This window comes from Thermobia domestica, chromosome 11, assembly GCF_964235325.1.
Source record: "Thermobia domestica chromosome 11, izTheDome1.hap1.1, whole genome shotgun sequence".
NCBI lineage: Eukaryota > Metazoa > Arthropoda > Insecta > Zygentoma > Lepismatidae > Thermobia > Thermobia domestica.
In genome coordinates, this window is record NC_137464.1 from 190770999 (window position 1) to 190792525 (window position 21527).

The 21527-nt window shown below is 35.8% G+C and overlaps 1 protein-coding gene across 3 annotated transcripts in view; it reads right to left on the reverse strand.

Moving 5' to 3' along the window:
* The window catches only part of Hel89B (histone acetyltransferase 1), a 170501-nt gene that overhangs the window by 93999 nt on the left and 54975 nt on the right, over nt 1–21527 (reverse strand). For all 3 annotated transcript variants that reach the window (XM_081731440.1, XM_081731439.1, XM_081731438.1), the window contains exons 11-14: nt 19352–19583; nt 15471–15620; nt 8726–9402; nt 1155–1272 (exon numbers count right to left, since the gene is read on the reverse strand). In XM_081731440.1, coding sequence (XP_081587566.1) covers nt 1155–1272; nt 8726–9402; nt 15471–15620; nt 19352–19583 — 1177 coding nt within the window. The remainder of the gene's footprint in view (nt 1–1154; nt 1273–8725; nt 9403–15470; nt 15621–19351; nt 19584–21527) is intronic.

Below are 21527 nucleotides of genomic sequence, written 5' to 3' on the forward strand. Positions count from 1 at the left end.
AGTCTAAGTTTATGATATTTTACCATTGATTAGGCGCAATGAAACAAAACTACACTATGAACATTTGATTAAGACAAGAGTGTTCCGAACACACTATTTCCTGTTTAGCGAAAAGCCTTTTAGCCACAAAGGAGCTCAATAAATGCGACATGATTTCGTCATTTGCATAATATTTATTCTTATGTTTGCCAAGGTGTTAATTCTGGCTACTTTACTTTCTGCAAGCATATAAGGAACTTTATGTGCTGCCTCATCATCTGAGTATTTCCTGTTATTATTATTTTGAGCTTCCCATGTTTCTGATCCTTCTTCGAGTTCAGTATTATTTAACTTCTGATATGAATATTTTGCCTGAATAAGTTCTTCACTAGAATTTGAACTAAACTCATGTGCATATTTATTTCCGATTGAAGAGTAGAAAAAATAGGACAACTTGAATCTTTCTATATTTTAAGAGACAATAAACTAAGTGAAGATGAATAAATGGTGGAATACGGGAAGTGCGGGGAAACGAGAGAAGCAAAAACCATACTGGCACTATAGGCTTACATGAGTCGGAATAGCATCTGCCAATTTTTGCAAGACTGTATTTTCTTTTTATTTATTTTTTCAAATGGAAACAGCTTCCAGGACTGGCGACTAAAAATACCATGATTGGAAACTTCCAAGATATTTGTGTTTATGAAGTGTTAATATTTTGTTTGTTTATTGAAATTTCACGTTCTTTGCCAACACCGAGGCGATATGAGAGTGGACCTAAAATTTAAAGTGGAATCCGAACCGCCGTAATGTGTTCATGCTCTCCCACCAGATATTAAGTATATCAATGGTGCGGGCGCTACCATTATACTAGTGAAGGGCATAAACTGTGGGCATTTGTGTATACTCATATTTATATGTGTAATATAATTAATTCCAATCCTTCTACCGCCCCAAAATCACACTTTTTTTTTTTTAATTGCCTATGACAATAATGAGAGTATAGTCAGCGAAAATTCGAAGATACTTCTTTAAGGAGTTCGTAAAAGGATAAAAAAAAAAAAAAAAAAATGACTAAAAGTTTATTTATTATATATTTAACTTACTAAGTGAACTTGCATATTCTTTTTTGAGTCACTCTATGTAAGATTATAGCATAAAAAGAATTACTGTACCTGTAACAATTCATTTTCTTCTTTCTTAATGGCTTCCATTAGCGGTTTGATCACAGGATTCAGTTTGTCGGGCAGGCATTTTAACATGACTACAGCTCCTGCTAGAGCTGCTTGCGTTCTACAAGACAAAAAGTAATGGTAATGAAAGAACACACAAATATTATAACGTAATATTATTAATACATCATTAATAGGTGATCTATATTTTTTAAAAAAAGTTCAACAATTCCTACAGACTGCATAATTGCTATCTGAAGTTACAAGGTATTAGAAGATTTTTTTTGACACACCTTATTCTCATACCTCCCTGGTTTAAAAGAAAAACAATTTAAATTTTTATAGTATTGTTATAAGTAGAGTCTGTATGTATATTCTTTGGATTATGCAGCCTATAGGAATTATTCAACAATTTAATCAGATAATCATGTCATTTACATGATTATCTTGGAAATTGTACTGCTAATACATTAAGAGAAATTTTAACAGAAAACGTCATTGGAAAGTGCAGAGAACTCTTCGAATATAAAATGATTTATTTGGGTTCAATTGTCAAAGATCTACAGGTATACGACAAGTCCATACAAAAAACATAATCACAGTATTTGTTCAATGATCTCATCGTTTGAGTTCCACACATGTTTGTAGGCGAAAGTTAGAGTTGTTAAGCATATGGGTGATAAATTTGGGCTTCTTGTTTCGCATATGTCATTGATTTTTTTGAATTTCTTCAGCAATTGTCCCACGATAGTGTGGGATACTGATTGTCATTTAGACTGGCGTCAATTAAACCCACTGGCAACATTTCAGTCTAAACTTCACGCTCACAGAACAGTGTTATTTTCATACGTTCGTCTTGTGACAGTATCTGTCACTACAACAAAACAAAGATTATATATATATATATATTGAAAAACCAAACAAAATAACAAAAAAAAAACTTTTTTTTTGGTTTAAACTTTTCTTTTGTTTGTTTAAATCAGGTTTTTTTGGTTTAAATAATTTGCTCTATGCATTTATATCACATATGGACAGAAATAAGTGTTTCGCCTTGGTGTTATTATGCAACAACCAAGTTAATGCTAGAAGGCCTCGCATAAGCTTAAAGCGGAATCCAAACCGCTTCTCGTCTTACATCTGAGAGAAATTGTCCTCCATTTGAACTCGAAACTGGGACTAATTAGCCACAAATGCGATACGTCTGCCGACTCACTCATGGAAGACTCCTGATAAAAATGCCTTGTACTGATCTTTACATACTTGTTAATATAATTGTCAAGAGTCACTTCAGAAGGATTAAAAGATACACAGTTACACAAGTGAAACCATTATACTGAATTACATATGGGCAATTACAAAATACTGCAGAGTACAGAAAAACTAATTTAAACCAAGTTAAAGAAATACGGCTCAATTTGCATAACAGTAAGAAAAGTGAATAAAGATACGAATTATTTGAGTCTACTTTGGCTCTGACCCATTTATACATAAATAGATACCAAAGATACTTCTGATTTCAATAAATGCCTCTCGTGAGGTTTGTATGACCACCTCCTCCCCCCGAAAAAGTACGGCATTTTGATGTATTTTATCAATAGTATACATTATTAAAACGAAACAATATTTAGAATTTTTCTTTGATTGCAATTGCATAACAATAATAACGAACTAAAAAAAAAAAAAAAAAAATCACGCAAGAAACATTAATAAACTTTATATATATAAGTTGCTTTTGTAGTATAATCTCTTTGAGTACTGATTGGGGCATTTAGGTCTGAATATAATACGAATAATATACGGGAGTGAAACGTGATAATCCACAAATGTGTGTTCATCAAGATTTTACGAATACTTATACTTTTACGAACATTTTTTCCTTTTTTGGTTTAAACCAGATGTTAAAAAACAGTTAGTTTAAACCGAGGTTTAAACCAGCCAACCCTATCTATCTATATATACATACATATATATTGCTTATAGTGGGGGACTTTTCGTATACACTATATGTGGGGAAATCTTAGCAGGTGGTATCATCAATCTATTGTATACTTCATAAGATATTAATACAAATAGCAGGAAAATTTTATATGACGAAGTACAAGACTATGTATTTCACTTCTTTCTTTCTTTTTTCTTAAACATCCTATTTTGCAAAAAGACTACTGAAATATGGACCAAAAATTTAACGTGGGGTACAATCTCACAGGCTTCATTTAAGCGTCTCAAGGAACTGTAAAATAAACGTGTATTTATGAGAGTTCTTAGGAATCGATATTTATTTCTAATTCCGTCTAAAATTTGTATTTCATTCTAATATTTTTACAACCTCTATGTTAACCGTTTTTAGTGCTCACTATAGTGGCAATTTAAGTCTGTATAGAACGTAATTATGTACTGTTTAACATATAACATATAAATAACAAATACAATATAAATCTCTAAGTACTATTCCTTAAGTAAAATGTGACTGTTTTCAGTAGAGACGAAACGATTTCGAAGTTGAAACAACACTGAACATTCACCGTTGTCACCAACTACAGAAAAAACACGACCTGAGATTTTTACACTGAGATAAAACCCACATTAGAAGTTCCCAGATATTCGTGTTTAAAATATGTTCGTTCAAATTTGAAATTGACAGCATAATGTCACAATTATAAATATCTGTGGAAATGCCCTATGAAGATAAATTTATGGCAATATTTTCGAAATCACGGTTCTCAAGCTAAGAAATATTGCGGTGTCTGAAAATGCGATTTGCGTCTGTGTATACAGTTTTGATGTATTGAGTCTATATATCATATTCGAAATGATACATGAAGATTTTTAATTTTTTTTTTTTTTTTTTTTTTTTTATGAAGGTAGCTACATACCGAAAATAGTGAAAAGTTAGTACATGTCGACATGCTTATAACTTTTTTTTTTCAAATTTGATATTATAATGACTTCAGTGTTTACATATATTTTTCATTTAAACAGTGTGAAGCAAAACGAAATATTCAGAACACGATGCTTTGCAGCAATTTCCAGACACCTCGATATTTTCTAGGCTTGAGAAAGGAGAGTGGTTGCTGAAATAATGGTAAAAATTTATTTTCATTCGGGCGTCTGAATAACTGAGTAAACAATAGTTTGTATATAGATCGACTCCAATTTCAAATCGTCCAGGCAAACCACAATAGATCCCCATCATGGTCTCAGATTTCATTTATTTTTTTTAAATATGGGATCTACATGCAATATAATTAGACCCATATTATTTACTTTTGCTGAAAAAAAAATTTCCTTCGATATACAGCCTTCCAAAATGGCTGCCCTCCTCTCGGATTGCTCGAAAAACTGAAAAACATGTCAAATTAAAAGTTTTGTTGTAGAGAAAAGAGTGTCCTTAGTAACATAACCCGAAATCGGCTCGCGACAATGGAAAATAAAATATAAATTTCGCGTTAAATCAGAACTATGTGTTAAAGTTATGATGAAGTTCAGAAAGCTGATTTGTATCAACATGATAATTTTTACGTGCGCTGCAATTCGGTTGGCAGTGTTGGACCTATAGACGAATTCCTATTGGACCAATAGACCTATATATTCCTATTGGACCAATAAACGAATTTTGGCCCTGCACCGAAATATTATAATGTGATTCCATTTCAAATCGTCCAGGGTGGTCCACACGACTGTCTCAGATTTAGTTTATTTTTTAAAAATAAGAAACTACATACAAAATTATTAGACCCATATTTTTTATTTTTGCTGAAAAAAATTTCTTCGATATACAGCCTTCCAAAATGGCTGCCCTCCTCTCAAATTGCTCGAAAAACTGAGAAACGTCAAATTAAAAGTTTTGTTGTAGAGAAACGAGTGTCTTTAGTAACATAATCGCAATAGCAGGAAGAGTATAAAGTTGTATTGTTGAATTTGCAAGTTCTAATTTTAATGATGTCGAAAAGATTCACAGCTTACTGCGGGAAAAACATTGTTTAATTTCACGAGTGTGGTGTCAAAACGTGCGTGAACATCTCAGGATTGCTTTAGTGAAATCCTCGTTTCCAATAGTTCACGGAAACTGATTTAACTTTTAATTTACTGCTTTCTTCAGCCACAACATCGTTTCAAATACGTTACTCCTAACAATGGTAGTGATTTGTGTGTATATGAAATCGAAGTTTAAAATATATTCTTCTATTGTTAAACCGTTTCAAACATGAATGTTTGTTTACCTTACCTACCATTTGTTTAATATGTCGACCGGACACGATACTAGCGCCATGCCCGACAATGTCGACCACTCTGTATCATTGAACGATAATGAGGATACGGGCATTCATAATTTCAATACTGCTGGTGCATCTGTACATAATGATTCAGTGTGTTCTCAGTGCAACAAACAATTACTCAATGCAAGAGGCCTAGCAATCCACAACAGCAAGTGCCATCTCACTAGTACCAAAGCCAAACCCTCATCGTCCAATGTCATTACCATGCTTTCACCTTTTTCACAGAATTCTACTTCACACACTACCTTGAGCAACTGTATTTTTAGCTTCAACGAGATGTCAATTGAAGCATGCAATACCCTCCTCGTAAAACTCAAGTCCATAACTCCTATTCTTCGTAGAGTTCCTAGAGGCGCTAGACCAGCGTTGGCTGACTCCCTCTGTCACGTTCTGCAGAATATTATATCTACTAATAACTTGCAATCGTGGAAGAAGCTCTTCTTCTTCCCCTACGTAGCTCTGTTTACCAACAAGAACGAACAAAGTGTCCAATCTCACTACATGGGTGAAACAAAGAATTACAAGTTGGACTAATTCTCGCTGCGATGCCCTTCTTTATCGCCACCAACAACCCTCCAAACCTCGCCGAGTGACTGATCCAATCTCCTTCAACATCAAGGTTATCGAGAACAAACTTTCCGATGACGATGTCCATGGAGCAGTCAGACTCCTCATCTCTGATGACACTTTGGCGCCTCCAGAAGCTACAGTGCTAGATGCATTACGTAACAAACACCCTACACACAGTCATACTTTCACACCCCCTGCACTCATTGACAACGCTCCAGCCGTCCCTAGAGTTTCTGTCAAAGAAGTACAGAAAGCTCTTCGATCCTTCTCTTCCGGCTCTGCAGGAGGTATGGACAGTTTACGACCTTCCATTCTCAAGGATCTTTTGCTGTGCCAGGACATCGATTCTAGAGACCATCTGTTAAAAACTATCAGTGATTTTCTTCACATAATCCTCACTGGAAACGTACCTACAGAAATTAGACCACTATTTTTCGGAGCGTCGCTTATAGCGTTAAGGAAGAAAAGTGGTGATATACGCCCCATCGCTGTCGGTAACGTTTGGAGACGGCTTTCAGTTAAGATAGTATGCCAAAGAATTAGAGAACCGTTATCTACTTTCTTGTTACCACATCAGTTGGGGGTGTGCGTTCCTCATGGCTCAGAGGTTACAGCCCATGTCGCCCGACTGTATTATTCTCATCCCCACAAACAAGAGAAAATTTTCTTGAAACTAGATTTCCGGAATGCATTCAACGAAATCAACAGAGACTCTATGCTTACAGCCGTAAAAACGCACTTCCCTTATATATATACCTTCATACATCAGTGTTACTCACAGCCTAGTCATCTATTTTTTGGTGAAGATATCATACTCTCCCAACGAGGTGTTCAACAAGGCGACCCCCTAGGACCTGCTTTATTTGCGTTAACACTTCACTCTATTGTCAGAAATATCAATACAGAGTTAAACATTTGGTACCTCGACGATGGGACTATAGCTGGAGACAAGGAAGATGTCCTCGAAGCTCTGTCAAAGATTCGTACTCAATCTCGTGACACTGGATTACAGCTCAATTTCTGCAAATGTGAAGTCGGTTTCCTGGGAGTCTCAAACGAACAGGCTAACACACTTTACTCCCTTTTCAACGAAGTTGCACCTGGAATTCAACTTATAACATCCGACAGAGCCTCCCTTTTAGGTGCAGCGCTACACACTGATACTCGACGCATTTTGTTATTGGACAAGATATCTAAATTAGATCTCTTCTTCACTCGCCTATCTAAGATATCTACCCACTCAGCTTTTTATCTCCTACGTGCCTCATTAGCCATTCCTAGACTTATATTTCCTTCGTAGTTCTCCATCCTGGCATGAGACAGATCTTTTGGAACAATATGATGAATCCATCCGACTTGGCCTCGAATCTCTTCTCAACTGCTCTCGCACAGATAACTCATGGCTACAAGCATCTCTCCCTGTGAATCACGGAGATCTAGGAATCCGTCGAGCCCCTGACTTGGCTACTCCATCTTTCCTTTCATCCATGTACAGCTCTATGCCTTTGATAACTTCTCTTCTTCGCCACGATATTCATCAGGATTCAGAAGCTGAGATAAATGATTGTATCTCCCAGTGGATATCGTGCGGCGGACTCGATCTACCTGACTTTGATAAGAGAAGTTTTCAAACTTCATGGGACGCTCCTCTTATAGATTCCAGATTATCTTCTATTCTTCAGTCCTCCACCAATCCTGAAGATAAGGCACGTCTTCTTGCTACTTCTTCCCCTGAAGCAGGTGCCTGGTTACAAGCTATCCCATCTTCATCCCTAGGGCTGCATCTTCCCGACGAAAGTTTTCGAATCGCTTGTGCGTTACGTTTGGGAGCAGATGTCTGTGAACAACACCAGTGCCCTGCTTGCGGAAGTTTAGTGGATAAGAAAGGTATACATGGCGTATCATGTGTTAACAGTGCTGGCAGATACTTTCGACACTCCACTGTTAACGATCTCATTATGAGAGCCCTCATCTCCTCTGGAACGCCTTCCGTGAGAGAGCCAATGGGGTGTAGTCGCTCTGATGGCAAGAGACCTGACGGAATGTCTTTGGTGCCTTGGAAACGAGGGAAGGTTTAATATGGGATTTCAGTTTTGCAAACTTCAGTATGCAATTTCATAAAGTTAGAATTATTCAAAACTAATCAAAAACGAAACAATCCTAGTTTTTACTGAAGATTTAATTATTAAACAACTTAACGTACTATATGCATTGGATTCCAGGCTTTGAGAACATCTTTAAAAGTTAAATTTTTTTTAGAGTGGTTTTTAATACGCTTACTCTATATCGATCAACAGTCAATTCATTCGGAACATATCAACATGAGAGACAGTCAGAACAAAATAATGGTATTATAATGGAACGGCTTTAAAACAGTACTTCTACTCACTGGGTAGAGTAGCCTGTAAATAAAATTTGATCTTCAACTGTTTCGAAACAGTTTTAAGTGCACGCTATTATTACTTAAATGGATTCCACATGCTATCCAAAGTTCCTAGTAAAACATTATTCTTCCAGTTTCACTTAAATGGACGTCTATTGAGTGAAAAACTATTGTTATGAAAGAATATGGAAATGTAATGTTCCCAGAATAGAAAGATGTAACAAGAATAGAAGAAATGTTTGCTGTTTAAGTCAACTTAAGGCAAATAGGACCCAAACATTGAGAGCGAGAGAGAGAGAGAGAGAGAGAGAGAGAGAGAGAGAGAGAGAGAGAGAGATACTTACGAAATACTTAAGTTAAACTGGTCACTACTAGTTTGTGACACAGCATTTTGAATACTTCTTCTACGTTCTTCTAAAGTTTCTGCTACTTTTGGTTTTAACTTATGAGTATTTAATAACTGTTGAGCAATTGGACCACTGAGCTGTTGAATTTGTTCAAAAGTGAGGACTGTTTCAGTTGGCAACACAGAATCCAGGGGAAGTTTGTAATGCTTTAACATAGCCATGAAGTCTTTCACTTCCTGCTGCAGTTTGGTAAATGACAACGCAATTTCATCAAAATACACAAACTCGGTAAGGCACTGGTGCAAACGTAATCGTAAATTCTCAGGACAAACAGCCACACACTCAAGTTTCGACCACGCAGCTATCACTAACCCTACAACCATTCGCTGCAAAGCAGATTTTGAGTTCAAATAAGCTAGTAATACTTTCACGTAACATTCAATGGGACTTTCCACAGTTTCATCGTACACTACACCAGGCATTGGTTTTATTAATTTACACGATAATAAACCTAACATTCTAGCAGCTGTACAACGGGTCTGCATTGCATTCTTCTCTCTCGCAGCAATTGGCACAGTTTCATTTCCTCCAATGTAAAATTTCTGTTCAGATTTTACTCCGTCTTCTGAAATGCTTCCTTTCAGCTTCTTATTTGTTCTATCACTCACTTTTTCCTTAAAAAATAAGAAACACAATTGTAAAATTATTAACAAAAATGATATGTACACGTGTATATAGTACATTATGACAACATATTATAAACTGAACACCGTGAGGTTAGGTTTGAAAATTATTGATACGATTGGTTAACAACGAGCCTCCGTTTACACTGTCGAGATAATTCTTAATTTTAATATGGATTTTTCATTAATGATAATGAAATCTTAAACCCGGCCATCCGTATTTGAAAACCCTTACACCAAATCGATAGGAATATTTTATCCGAAACAATTAAATTTTTTTCTTCATTATAAGTCTGTTCAAACACTCAATAAAGTAAAAAATGAAATGAAATCTTTAAGCTTTACGTCCCACGGTTATGCCGGCTAGGCTAAAGGAGACGACGATGAGAAATTAATGAATTGGTGGAATGAAACGGGAGAACCCCGAGAAAATCTACGCACACGGTGTTTATCCACTACAAAGCTCACTTGGCGTGAGCTGGGATAGAACCAAGGACTCCATGCACCAGAGGTGAACGTTCTACCACTGTGCCATCGCAGCCTCTACAATAGGGAGGGTGGACTATTATAATGCAAGCCGCTTGAAGAGCAATCTTACCAACAGACTTGAAAGGTACGGTAGTTACGGTGTTGTTTTATCTTCTAAAGTTATTACAGAAAATTCGATGTTTAACATATTTGCCTGAACTAAGAGCTAGAAGTACCTTTCATATTTACAGGGGGTGAGCTATGTTAGAATTATACTCTTAGTACTAAGATAAATATATAGAGCGAGTCAAAAGTCTTACCACCCCCTATAAAATGAAAGCGAATATTGAGAGCCGAAATCGGTAATTGTAGGAAGGACACATTAGGCAGAGGGGAAATCTTTATGGTGGATGTCAGGTGAACGGCCGTCACCTTGAATCTCGCTCGAAAAGTTTAAATGGGAAGGAGGACATGTGATTTATGAAACAAGGCTAGAATTTTAACAAACTTAATGGCGCAATCAGATTTAACATAACTGTAATAGCTTTGAAGTTCTTATCACATGAAACGCAAATTTCTCTCTCATTTCCAGGTGCTGAACAATGTCATTAGCCAAAGTTGATCGCATCCAGAGCGTCAAAATGTAGGGTGATAGTAGTGCCCGTGCTGTAGCTCGTGATTTCAATGAAAGGCATCCTCCATTCTCAAGATGCTCCAATCTGGCACGCTGCAGCGGCACAGTTACTAAGTTCGAACAGGCAGTACAGTCGAGAACAGGGAACGATCGGGTAGACCCAGCACAGCTACACAGTACTCGCATCATTTGTAAGGTCTCTACTGCGCAGCACATGCCGATTATCACGGGAATGCCACGTTAGCACATGCCGATTATCACCTGAATGCCACTTTAGCCAAACCTTAATTTGTAGGGTGTTACAGATGCGTAAGTGGCATCCTTACAAGGTGGAATTGCAGCAACATCTTTATGGGAATGACTCAGATCGGAGTGCAATTTTGTGGGTGGGCAGTGGAACAATTGTGGCAGGACTCCAAGTTTCCAACGAAACTTTAGACACTTTTGAAACAAACTTTTGTGTTACAGGAAAGGTAAACGAACAAAATCTACGCTACTGGTCTCCAGATAACCTCAAGTCGACAGATTCGTATAAAATGGTTGATGCAGGGAAAATTATGATCTGGGCGGGGATCTGGAGGATAATGGGGTATCATTGGCCCATTTGTTATCTATGGCACCTTAACTGTAGAGTGTTACTTGGACATGTTAGAACAACTTATTCTTCCCTTAGTGTCAGCCCCGGATGGTAGTTTTCTCTTATTTTAGCAACACGATGGGACATTACCTCATTATGGACTTCAAGTTCGTCAATATATGGATGAACATTTCCTGGTCGATGGATTAGTCGACCTGGGCCAGTGGAATGGCATGCAAATCATCTGATTTACCACTATTACACTTTTACTTGTGGGTGTTACCTAAAGGCGATGGTATGTGGCGAAAAGATTAGGGGTCTAGAGCATTTGGAGTAACGGATACAGGATGTATGTGCTTAAATCATACCTGAGAGACTGCTCCGTGTTCACACAGCTTGACAGACACCTCCGGAAACATGCATACATAGCGCAATACAGCCAGTACATGAAACACATTTTCTAAGTAATAATCACGTGAAATTTAGATTACAACTTTATAGTTATTAATTATATTAAATGTGATTACATCACTTAGTTGATTACAGTTTTGTTTTATATATCACGTGGGCCCCTTCCCATTTCAACTTTTAGAGCAAGACTCAAAATTGCGGACAATAAGATGGCGGCTGTTCACCTGACACGCACCATAACGGTTCCCCCCTCGATCTAACCTGTCCCTACAATTACCAATTATGGCTATCTACATTTGCTTTCATTTTATAAGGGGTAGTAAGGGACTTTTGACTCACCCTGTACAATGTTTAGGTAAATTAAATGAAATTTTTAGTTTTACGTCCCATGATTATGTCCTTTAGGTTAAAAGAGACGAGTGATTAAAGAAGTGAATGACACTGTAGAAGGAAAGGCAGAACTCTAAGAAAACCCATCAACATAATGTCATGGCAAACTTACATGGCCTGGGATCGAACCAGGATCCTCCTTGAGCCAGAGATAAGCGCTCTATCACTGAGCCCATTCCCTCAATATTACTTAACTGACAAAATTACATAATATAGAATGAATAAAACTAATAAACGTTTTATTCAAAATTAAGGAGTATTTTGACGTTCAACTTTATCTGTAGCTTTGAGTTTGTTTCTTAGTACAGTGAAACATGTCTATGTTGGCCACCATCGGTTCCATCGAAAAGTGGCCAACTTACAGAAAATAAGTGTGATTTGTGTATTTTTAGAATAGGATATCTAGTATTACTTAATTGTAAAATTTTAATAAGCAGTGGCACGACAGCTACTTATAAATAATGTATATAGAGTAATCATAAAAATATAAGTACTAGAAAATATTACTATAGTATGCGAGAGCGCCGATTTCTCTGTAAATTTGGGGGAGCCCATTCAAATGCAGAAGGTATATATATATATATATGAAGATTTTAAGACAAATTGCACTCAAATTATACCATATATTGTATACTCATAAATAAAATAGGAGCCACATGAGCTTGGGGGGGGCAGGCCCCTCGGTCCCCCCAGGATCGGCGCTCTTGATAGTATGTTTATTATATATGCATACCTTTCTCTTCCTGAAAACTAGTCTGGTACATTAGATTATTCGGATTGAAAACACAATAACACAAACAACCATGAAACAGAAGTGTATGTACGCAGTTTATTGAAATTGGTATTATAGCACAGTGAGTTATTCAGATTGAAAACAAGAAAAGCTAAGTTATAAATTGAGAAATTCATATGCAATTTATATGACTTCTTTTCAGTTGTTACTGAATGGTGGTTCATTCTAGACATATTTGCTTTATTCTTTTTGGCAGATATGCACAGTCTAATATTGTAGTTAACTACCTCTTGTTAATGACATAGAAGTGTTTCCTTCGGAGCAAAAGATGTTTTGAAAAAATCTTGAGGGAATTCATATCTCAAAACCTCCGCTACCTTTTGACATGCAGTCAGGTGCCAATAAATGACAATTGAGCTTTAACCTTGAGAATTTTCCGGAATTACTAAAACTTCCCACTGATGAAAGGAGCCGATATAGCTAATGGTTTTACCAAAACAGACAGGGTAAACAAATACGTACAACCATTTCCTAAATTCCTGTACGTGCTTTTTCTTATTCACATCTTCCTTCACCACCCTTTTATGAGGGTAGTGTTCTGGCCATTGACCTCCAAGAACAAATCGTGCGAATCTATGCTTCTTTGTGTACAGTCAGAAATACAAAACATCTGCCTCTCATATGGGAATTCGAAAGAGTTAAGAAAAATAACAAAACTGTATTTTTCGTGGCCAAGATACACAGGTAAATTTATCATTATCATCATAGGGTAAACATTGCTTCAGTGTGGCCAACTTCCAAGATAGACAGGTGGCCAACTTATAGAGTAGTAAGTAACGAATGTCTTATGGGAAAATGCAGGTTCAAGACGAACTAGGCCAAGATAAGCAGGTGGCCAAGTTGACAGGTTTCACTGTACTTCAAATACACTTGCCGTGCTTTGGGATCATTTTACAGCAGTGAAAAATATCTGGAACGTTCTGTTGATTAGCATCACAAATGAAGTTCAAAACAAGACGAATTATGCAATTCTTAGCCTAACATTTCTCTTTCTATACTTCCAAGGCATTTTTCATAACCATTTCAAAGTTGCATAACAATGCGGATTGTTAACTGATTGGAGTGATATTTAGCATCTTTTTCAGCACCTACAGCTTAACGTAGGCTAAGAATTACTGAGCTCCCACGGGGATCGAACTCGGGCCTCCCGCACCGTGCGCAAGCCATACTCACAAGGAAGCTACAATACAGCAACGCGGAAACCCCATCCTTGTGACGTATATCCAATCGCAGTACATAAACTTCGAGCTAATGAGAAAATGTGACATTTGTGAAGGATCACATAAGAACCTAGTTTCCATTTATTATTATTATTATTATTATTATTATTATTATTATTATTATTATTATTTAAAAAAAGCCAAGTTCTTACTGGCAAGTTTAGACCTATACTTAGCGTTACATTTAATGTATTTACGTCAAGGCAATATTTTACCTGCAGGACTTACAGCGTTAAGTTATCATCAGTAACAAATATATTCAACGACCTATTGAAGGTTAGTACCAAGGAGAGAATACAATCATTAGGTAAAATGGTTGCAGACATGAAATACTTAATTCGAATATAGAAATTTTGCAATGAATCACACAGTACAATACAGCTATTTAATTCCGAACTATAACAGAGAAGTTCGATCCCAACGTGTTTCGACAACGATGCAAAATTCATTAACAATCTAGCGCATTTCCTTTTGTGTTCACTTTTGAGAAAGCATCGGTCACTTCAAGATTTTTTTTTTTTTTTTTTTTTTTCGTTTTAACAGCTTTATTAAGGCATCTTACTGAAAATTATGCTACAGCCACTTCCGCCAGCATCACCAGATAATCCTCAAGGGACTCCTAAATGACACATTACAAACCCAAAACTATAATAGATTTATTTGAAATAACTGACAACAAATGTCATATCTTTAACACAATACTTCGTCACTAATCATCGTTTTTAACCATTGAAGAAAATATTACTCAACCCAAAATTCTGAATTATGCAGTTGTCTGTATTAAATTCGTTGAAAGGATACAGCATACAAAACTACACAAACAGGTGATACCACTAACCCATCTGAAGTCCCTGGGCTATAAAAAAAACCTCCTGACTTTATCTAATACATTTCTGTGAAAGCACAGTAGGAAAGTTAAGGGAAAGTGTTTCATATTTTTGGTCATATTTTATTTTATGATGATGATTGTATCTTCATGATTCTTTCTAGATAGCCAATTAAGATTTTGATAAAGAGTAGAGGCCCCTGTCCATCTAGAGGCCCGGGACTATAGCCCCCATAAGCTCTTCCCTTAGTCCGGCCCTGCCAACAAGTTACAACAACGTTTAACTTCTAACGTAACATGTTAATAGTGCCATTTTCATACATTCATTTTAAAGCATTTTACTTTGTGAACATTGCTTTCATTCTTCACTTGTAAAGTTTCTTTCATCTTATATATATCTATTGGAAACTGGTTTAAAACTGTTGGAAATATACTTCTAAATACTCTGATACATTTTTAACTCCTGGAAACGTGTACATTTTTATCCTACCCACAATAAATTTTGACTATAATTTAGGAAAAAGACACTTTATATACAGTATTTCCTTCTGATTTTTTATTTCCTTCACACATGTTCTTACAATGAAGCTGCTACTACTTTGATTTTTATTATTACTACTATATGACGACTCCATTGCGTAGAATATCACATTTTGATATAACAAACGTATACCGCGACTCATTTGAATATTAATGTAAGATAAAATATCTAAAATCAGATTTAAAATAAATAAACTTACCCTGAACAAACTTTTGGTAAAAATTAAAAATGCAGGATCGAAAGGTAACCTCGTAAGCTGCATGGTCAGGCATAACCAAGTACTAACAAAAGGACATGCAGCGAGAAGCAATATTTCTAAAGGGCTATTTGTCACCAAATTATTCCAAACCTATGTAAAGAAACAGAGAAAGTAATGAAGATAATACTACTATATAAAAAAAAATGTTTCTCACCACAACAACAACAATTAAGTTACATTTAATAAGGCACTTTTTCAATTATAATTTGTAATAATTTAGCGATATTCAGAGCTATTAGTGTTTACTGTAGTATTTTTAAACATTAAAAAAATTAAACGCACAACTTTTTACTTGTGTCCTTCCTTAAGAAAAGTATAAAAACTACAGAGAACTATTTCACAATGAAACTGTAACGTTCTAAAACTAACTAACTAAACTAACTCTATGGCCTATGGAACCCAGAGTTTCAATCCCGCTTTCACAAAACCTCTCCACTGACTTCTATCCTTAGCCAACTGGATACAGTTCCTATTTGTATTTCCATTTCTGCGAGATCCATCTTAATATTGTTTTTCCATCTGCACCTAGGTCTTCCTAATGGTCGTTTTCCGATTGGTCTTCCAGTTAAGACTTTGAAAGCATTCCTACTTTCAATTCTGGCTGTATCACCTGCCCATCTAAGCCTCCTAGATTTGATGACCCTAACAATGTTTGGTAAACCGTATAAATTATGTACTTCCTCGTTATGAAGTTTCTGTCATTCCCTGTTCTCGTTCCTCTTGGGTCCGAACATTCGTCTCAGGATCTTGTTCTTAAATACTTTCAGTCTATGTTCTTCCCTCAGAGTAAGCGACCATGTTTCGCAACTACAGAGAACAACAGGCATGATTATAGTTTTATATATTTTAAGCTTCAAAGTCCTCGACAGAATTCGCTACGACAAGAGATTTTGAACTGAATAATAACACGAATTACCTGCTTTTAGTCGATATTTAATTTCTTCGTGTATGTGGTTTTAGTTTGTTAATAATGATCCTAGATATTTGAAAGTATCCACTCTATCAAAAGTATTATTTGATATTTTAACACATCCGTAATTTGTAGTATTACGATCCCGACGAACTTTCATGTATTTAGTTTTCTCTGCATTTATTTCTATTGTTCTCTTATCACCCCCTATTAAATTTACATCATAAGCATACGCCATCACCTGATGAATACCATTCAACCCTAAACTCTGGTTGCTGACTGATTTTCCTTATAGCGTATTCAAGGACGAAGTTGGATAATAATGGCGACAACGCATCTCCTTGTTTCAGGCCATTCTCGACGTGAAAGTTCGTGGACAAAAATTTTCCTACCCGGACTTTATTTTGGGATTCATTTAAACATATCTTGATTAATTAGCTTTTTCGGTATTCCAAATTCTGTAAGAATGTTGTACAATGTTCCTCTCTCCTAACAGAGTCATAAGCCTTTCTAAAATCAATAAATAGTTGATGTACCAGGATACTGTATTCCCACTTCTTTTCGAGTACTTGTCGAATATTTGGTCGATAGTTGACCGATTTAGTCGAAACTCGCCTTGATAATCTTCAATAATTTCATCTGCATATGGGGTCAATCTTGCTAATAGAATGTTTGAAAGGATTTTATAGGATGTTGACAGAAGAGAAATGCCTCGATAATTATTACAGTCAGTTTTGTTGCCTTCCTTGTGAATTGGAAAAATGATTGATTCTTTCCACTCTTGTGGTAATTCTTCCTTGTTCCAGATAAGGAGTATGAGTTTGTGTGTCTTCACAATTTTTCCAGCTAAAATTAACTAGTAGTTATAAACAAAATGAACGGTTTCCGACTTCTCGCTTACTGTGCAACCATGTAAGCTTATCAATTATGACGTAACGTACGTTTTCTCGACAAAGCCCGCACAGAAACGGAGAATAAGATGAAGTGATATGGGTTATTTGGTTCTTGATTTATAATTTTTATTTTATTTTATTTATTTATTTTTTTACGTCTACCAGTTTGAATTTAGGCAACTCGTACAATACACAAGACAAGTTATATGACTTTCAGGAACTTCATAAAGTGGTTAGGCCACTGCCAGTTTGAAAGCCAATAAAAAAAGATTCGACTGAACGTAAGACTCATAACTAGTGAATTATGTAAAGGCTTTTTTTTTTTTTTTTTTTTAATTGCAGAAATCACAAGAAAATAAATGTGATACTTTAATACGCAAATTATAAAAAAAGGCTAGGGAAAATTTGTTTCCCTCCCCCTTTCCCCCTTCAAAAAGTCGGCTTTTAATAGATGAACCTTCATATCTCAACAGAACTGACTTTTTTGCATCTCTACTCGCGGATTGGCAAAAGACAGGGACAAATATACGTTTCGGCAAAGTAGAAAGAACCATACTCCATTTAGATGTTTAATTCTAGTATTTATTATTAAAACAGTGAGTGCAAAAATTACCATTTTTAGAGCCAAAAATGCATTTTAATTTAGGTTTGAAATTTTACAACCACACAACTACAGTACAATTGACAGTACTTTCTATGAATTTATTTTCTTGTGTTCTCTATTCGTAGATCTAATGTTGAAACTGTGATATAAGAACAGAATTAACATACAGTCAGTTTATACGTTTTGTCTTAATTGCCCCGACACAAGAATAAACTATTTCAGATAAATACGTAATTGAAGAAAGTTACTAATTTCGAAGTTTTTCTGTTCAGATCTGTGATATTCTTCACTCACACATAACCGAAACTGATTTACTAATTTGGTTTTGAATCTAAGATTAAGAATTACATCAGAACAAAGTTTCATGAATGACAATGCGCCATGTTACAGACCTAAAGCGACCAATCGCTAATGCGGACAAGTAAAATAATTTGGCAAACCAGACGTTAAAAACTACTGTTCTACTACGCGTTGTGTAAGTGTTACCAAATCCACCTTTGTTCGTTTAAATTTAGTTTGAATATTTTTCTAAAAACTTCAAACATATCCAACTATTTGTAAATGTACTCTTATGTACTGCTTCTAATACTTAACGTACTATTTCAGTGTTCCTGACACCTTTCTCAGCAGACTTGGGATACTCATGTGCAAGTTACTTCACTTCTTAGAACTTCATTTTGCACTATTTCGAGTTTACGATAAAGAATAATGAGAATTTCGAGAAAACCCACAAGCTTACTTGGTCTAGACTCGAACAATAGGCCTCTAGCTATACAGCTAAGCGCTTTACCACAATGCGACCCCCATTCCACCCTATTAATAGTTATACTCATAGATTCTTTCATTTCTTAGGAATTTCCTACTTCGATGTATTAATCAGATTCGTCTCTGGTTCTCTTAAAAAGAAAAAAAAAATCCGAATTATTATTATTATTTAGATTACAGAATGATCATGCAAGTGTTTTACGTAGTACAACACTAATGAAAATATACAGAAAGTACAGTTAAGATAAATATTTTCGAATTTTTTTTGACAGCGAGTATCAGAACATTGATTTCTGGATTTTTTTTTTAATAATATAATAACGAAGGGTATTATTACGTATTTACATGATTGTATACCGATATCATTGGTTTCTCAGAAAATTATTAACCTTATGCCTAGATACAAGTTACACCATGTTGTAACATGGAAGCTTTCTATTATGGTTAGATTTTTATGTATTAGAATTATGTAATTTTACAACTTAGAAATACGTGCCTCTAAATTGTAAGTTTTCATACTGTTGAGGATTTCATTGTTCTTAGCACATGGTTTAATTCAGAGGTGATTTTTCACTGCAGCATATTTCAATTTCCTCTGATTTATGAAATATTTTAAAAACTTATACTGGTTTATCAGATTTTGACTCACCTTTTCTGCCAGGTTTTGTATATCATGAACAGATTCCAGCAACACACGCTGGAAAATATGTCGCATAGCTTCTTGAAGAAGAGGTGTTGTCCACTGAATTTTTCCTTCAGTTCCACCATCACAAGAACTGGTCAACGTACACAAAGTCTGAAGAGTGGCCCGCCTCACCGAAGATGTATTATGAGAAAGAAAGGGCCATAGCCTTGGTACAACTTCACTCAAAGGTTGCGGACTGAAAAAAAAATACTATTATTTTTAAGTACGAAAAAAAAAAAAAAAAAAACATTATCAAAAACAATCTACAATTATTCAATAAACAGTCGCTTTTCATTATGATTTATACTCCATAGTCATATTCCTATCTTATAAACTGTTAATGAAAATGTTACAAGTAATATGAATCATTACATCGGATTTAATCTGGAAGATAGTTAAAAATATTTCATGGATGGATGGAACAAGTCGCATTCTTTACAAGCTGATAATATTATCATCGAAGTATAGATCACAGGAATCAGTAGATAAGATTTAATTTGTAGGGTTGAGAAAAATTTTTTATGGATCGTTTCAGCATGTGTGCCCTCATTTATCGACTTGAATGAAATTAAACTTCTAGCTATGTTCTGTAGATTAAAGAAAATAGATGTTTAATGAAAGTGAATGAATTAGTAGAAGGGAATGTCACAGGAACTGGAAAACCCCGACAAAACCCACGTGCACGATGCTGTCCGCCACTAACTCAAGATCGGATATTGAACCAGGGATCTATCGCACTAGAGGTGAGCACCATTGAGCCCCATGTCTCATTTAGTGATTTATAGTTTTAAAGTTAAGTTCTTTTATCTTCGGAATTATATATTACTCTGTCACCACCGTTCTGAAAAAGCGAACTGAAAATTATGGATATATTACAATACTACTATTATATTCGCCTATACGCTACAAACAGAGTATCAAAAGGTATCAATTTCTAGTTTAGACTGACTTACAGAAAGAAATAAAGGAAAGTCAACAACTTAGGATACCTGTTAGAGACGAGGGCTATTCTGGTTTGCTTTAAAAACAGAAAACGGAAGATGTTTAATAATGAGACTACTAAAGATGTTAATAGGCTTCCATAGAGACGACTTTGAAGTGTTTATTTACCTGTAACAGTCCACCCTTCCATCGCTTGTGTTCGGTGATGACTAGCACTCTTGACAATTGCCCACAATGCACTTTTCACTCGAAAATATTTCTTTTGAGGTGTACAATAGGTCTTATATTCCATTACTGCTGGGACGCTTCCTAAGAATTGCGCATTTTACGAGAAAAAAGACACAGCGTTGTAGGGAATAGCACGAACCCTAATGATAGCAACTGCCCGTCTGAAAAACGCTAGTGGCGATTTCAGTGTGTGACTCGACTCCTTTCCCTCCCGATGGTGCACACTCCTATAACGTTGGAATTTCTTTCTTGAAAATATCTGTCAAACCGCAATGTAGCTTTCCCACTTTTAACAAAATTCGGCCACAACTACAAAACAGCTTTTTTTGAGTACTGTCAAACGAAAATTCTTCGGCCTTTTGCACGTAGTTGTCCTTTCCACAATCAAATATATATCCACGTTTCGTCTACGGTGAATACAAACTTCCACCAATTTCCCGCGGATACCGCTTTTTCTATATTTAGTTTTGCGTTTTACAATATGTCTGGCTTTCAGCTATGAACATTCGGCTTGTGGACCATCTTAAGAGATAACTTTTATGTGAATGGCATGGTGGATGGTTAGTCGGTACACACGGAACCGACGAAATTAATTTCTTAATTCTGGGCCAGTACTGTCAGCTTCAGTGGAATCCGTTTCGAAGTAGCTTAGTTGCTGATACACAGTCCGGGAGAGGTCGTACTGCATATCGTTGCAATATGGCATTTACAACTGTCCAACAGCAAATTTGTGATGCTGTTACTATTTGACGATGCTGCAACAACTAAAGTGTACATCGGCCATTTCTGCAATGTAGCCCTTTAAAAATCGATTCACTTTACACAACACTAGTGACACGTGAGACACTGCCTTAGTGGTGCAACTTTTATGTTTCTGAACTGCCCCTATCCCCTCTGCATTTCATCTTAATGGAAGCTTCACTCATCAGAAAAGCAAATTAGATTAATTTTTCACTATTATTTATAAAGA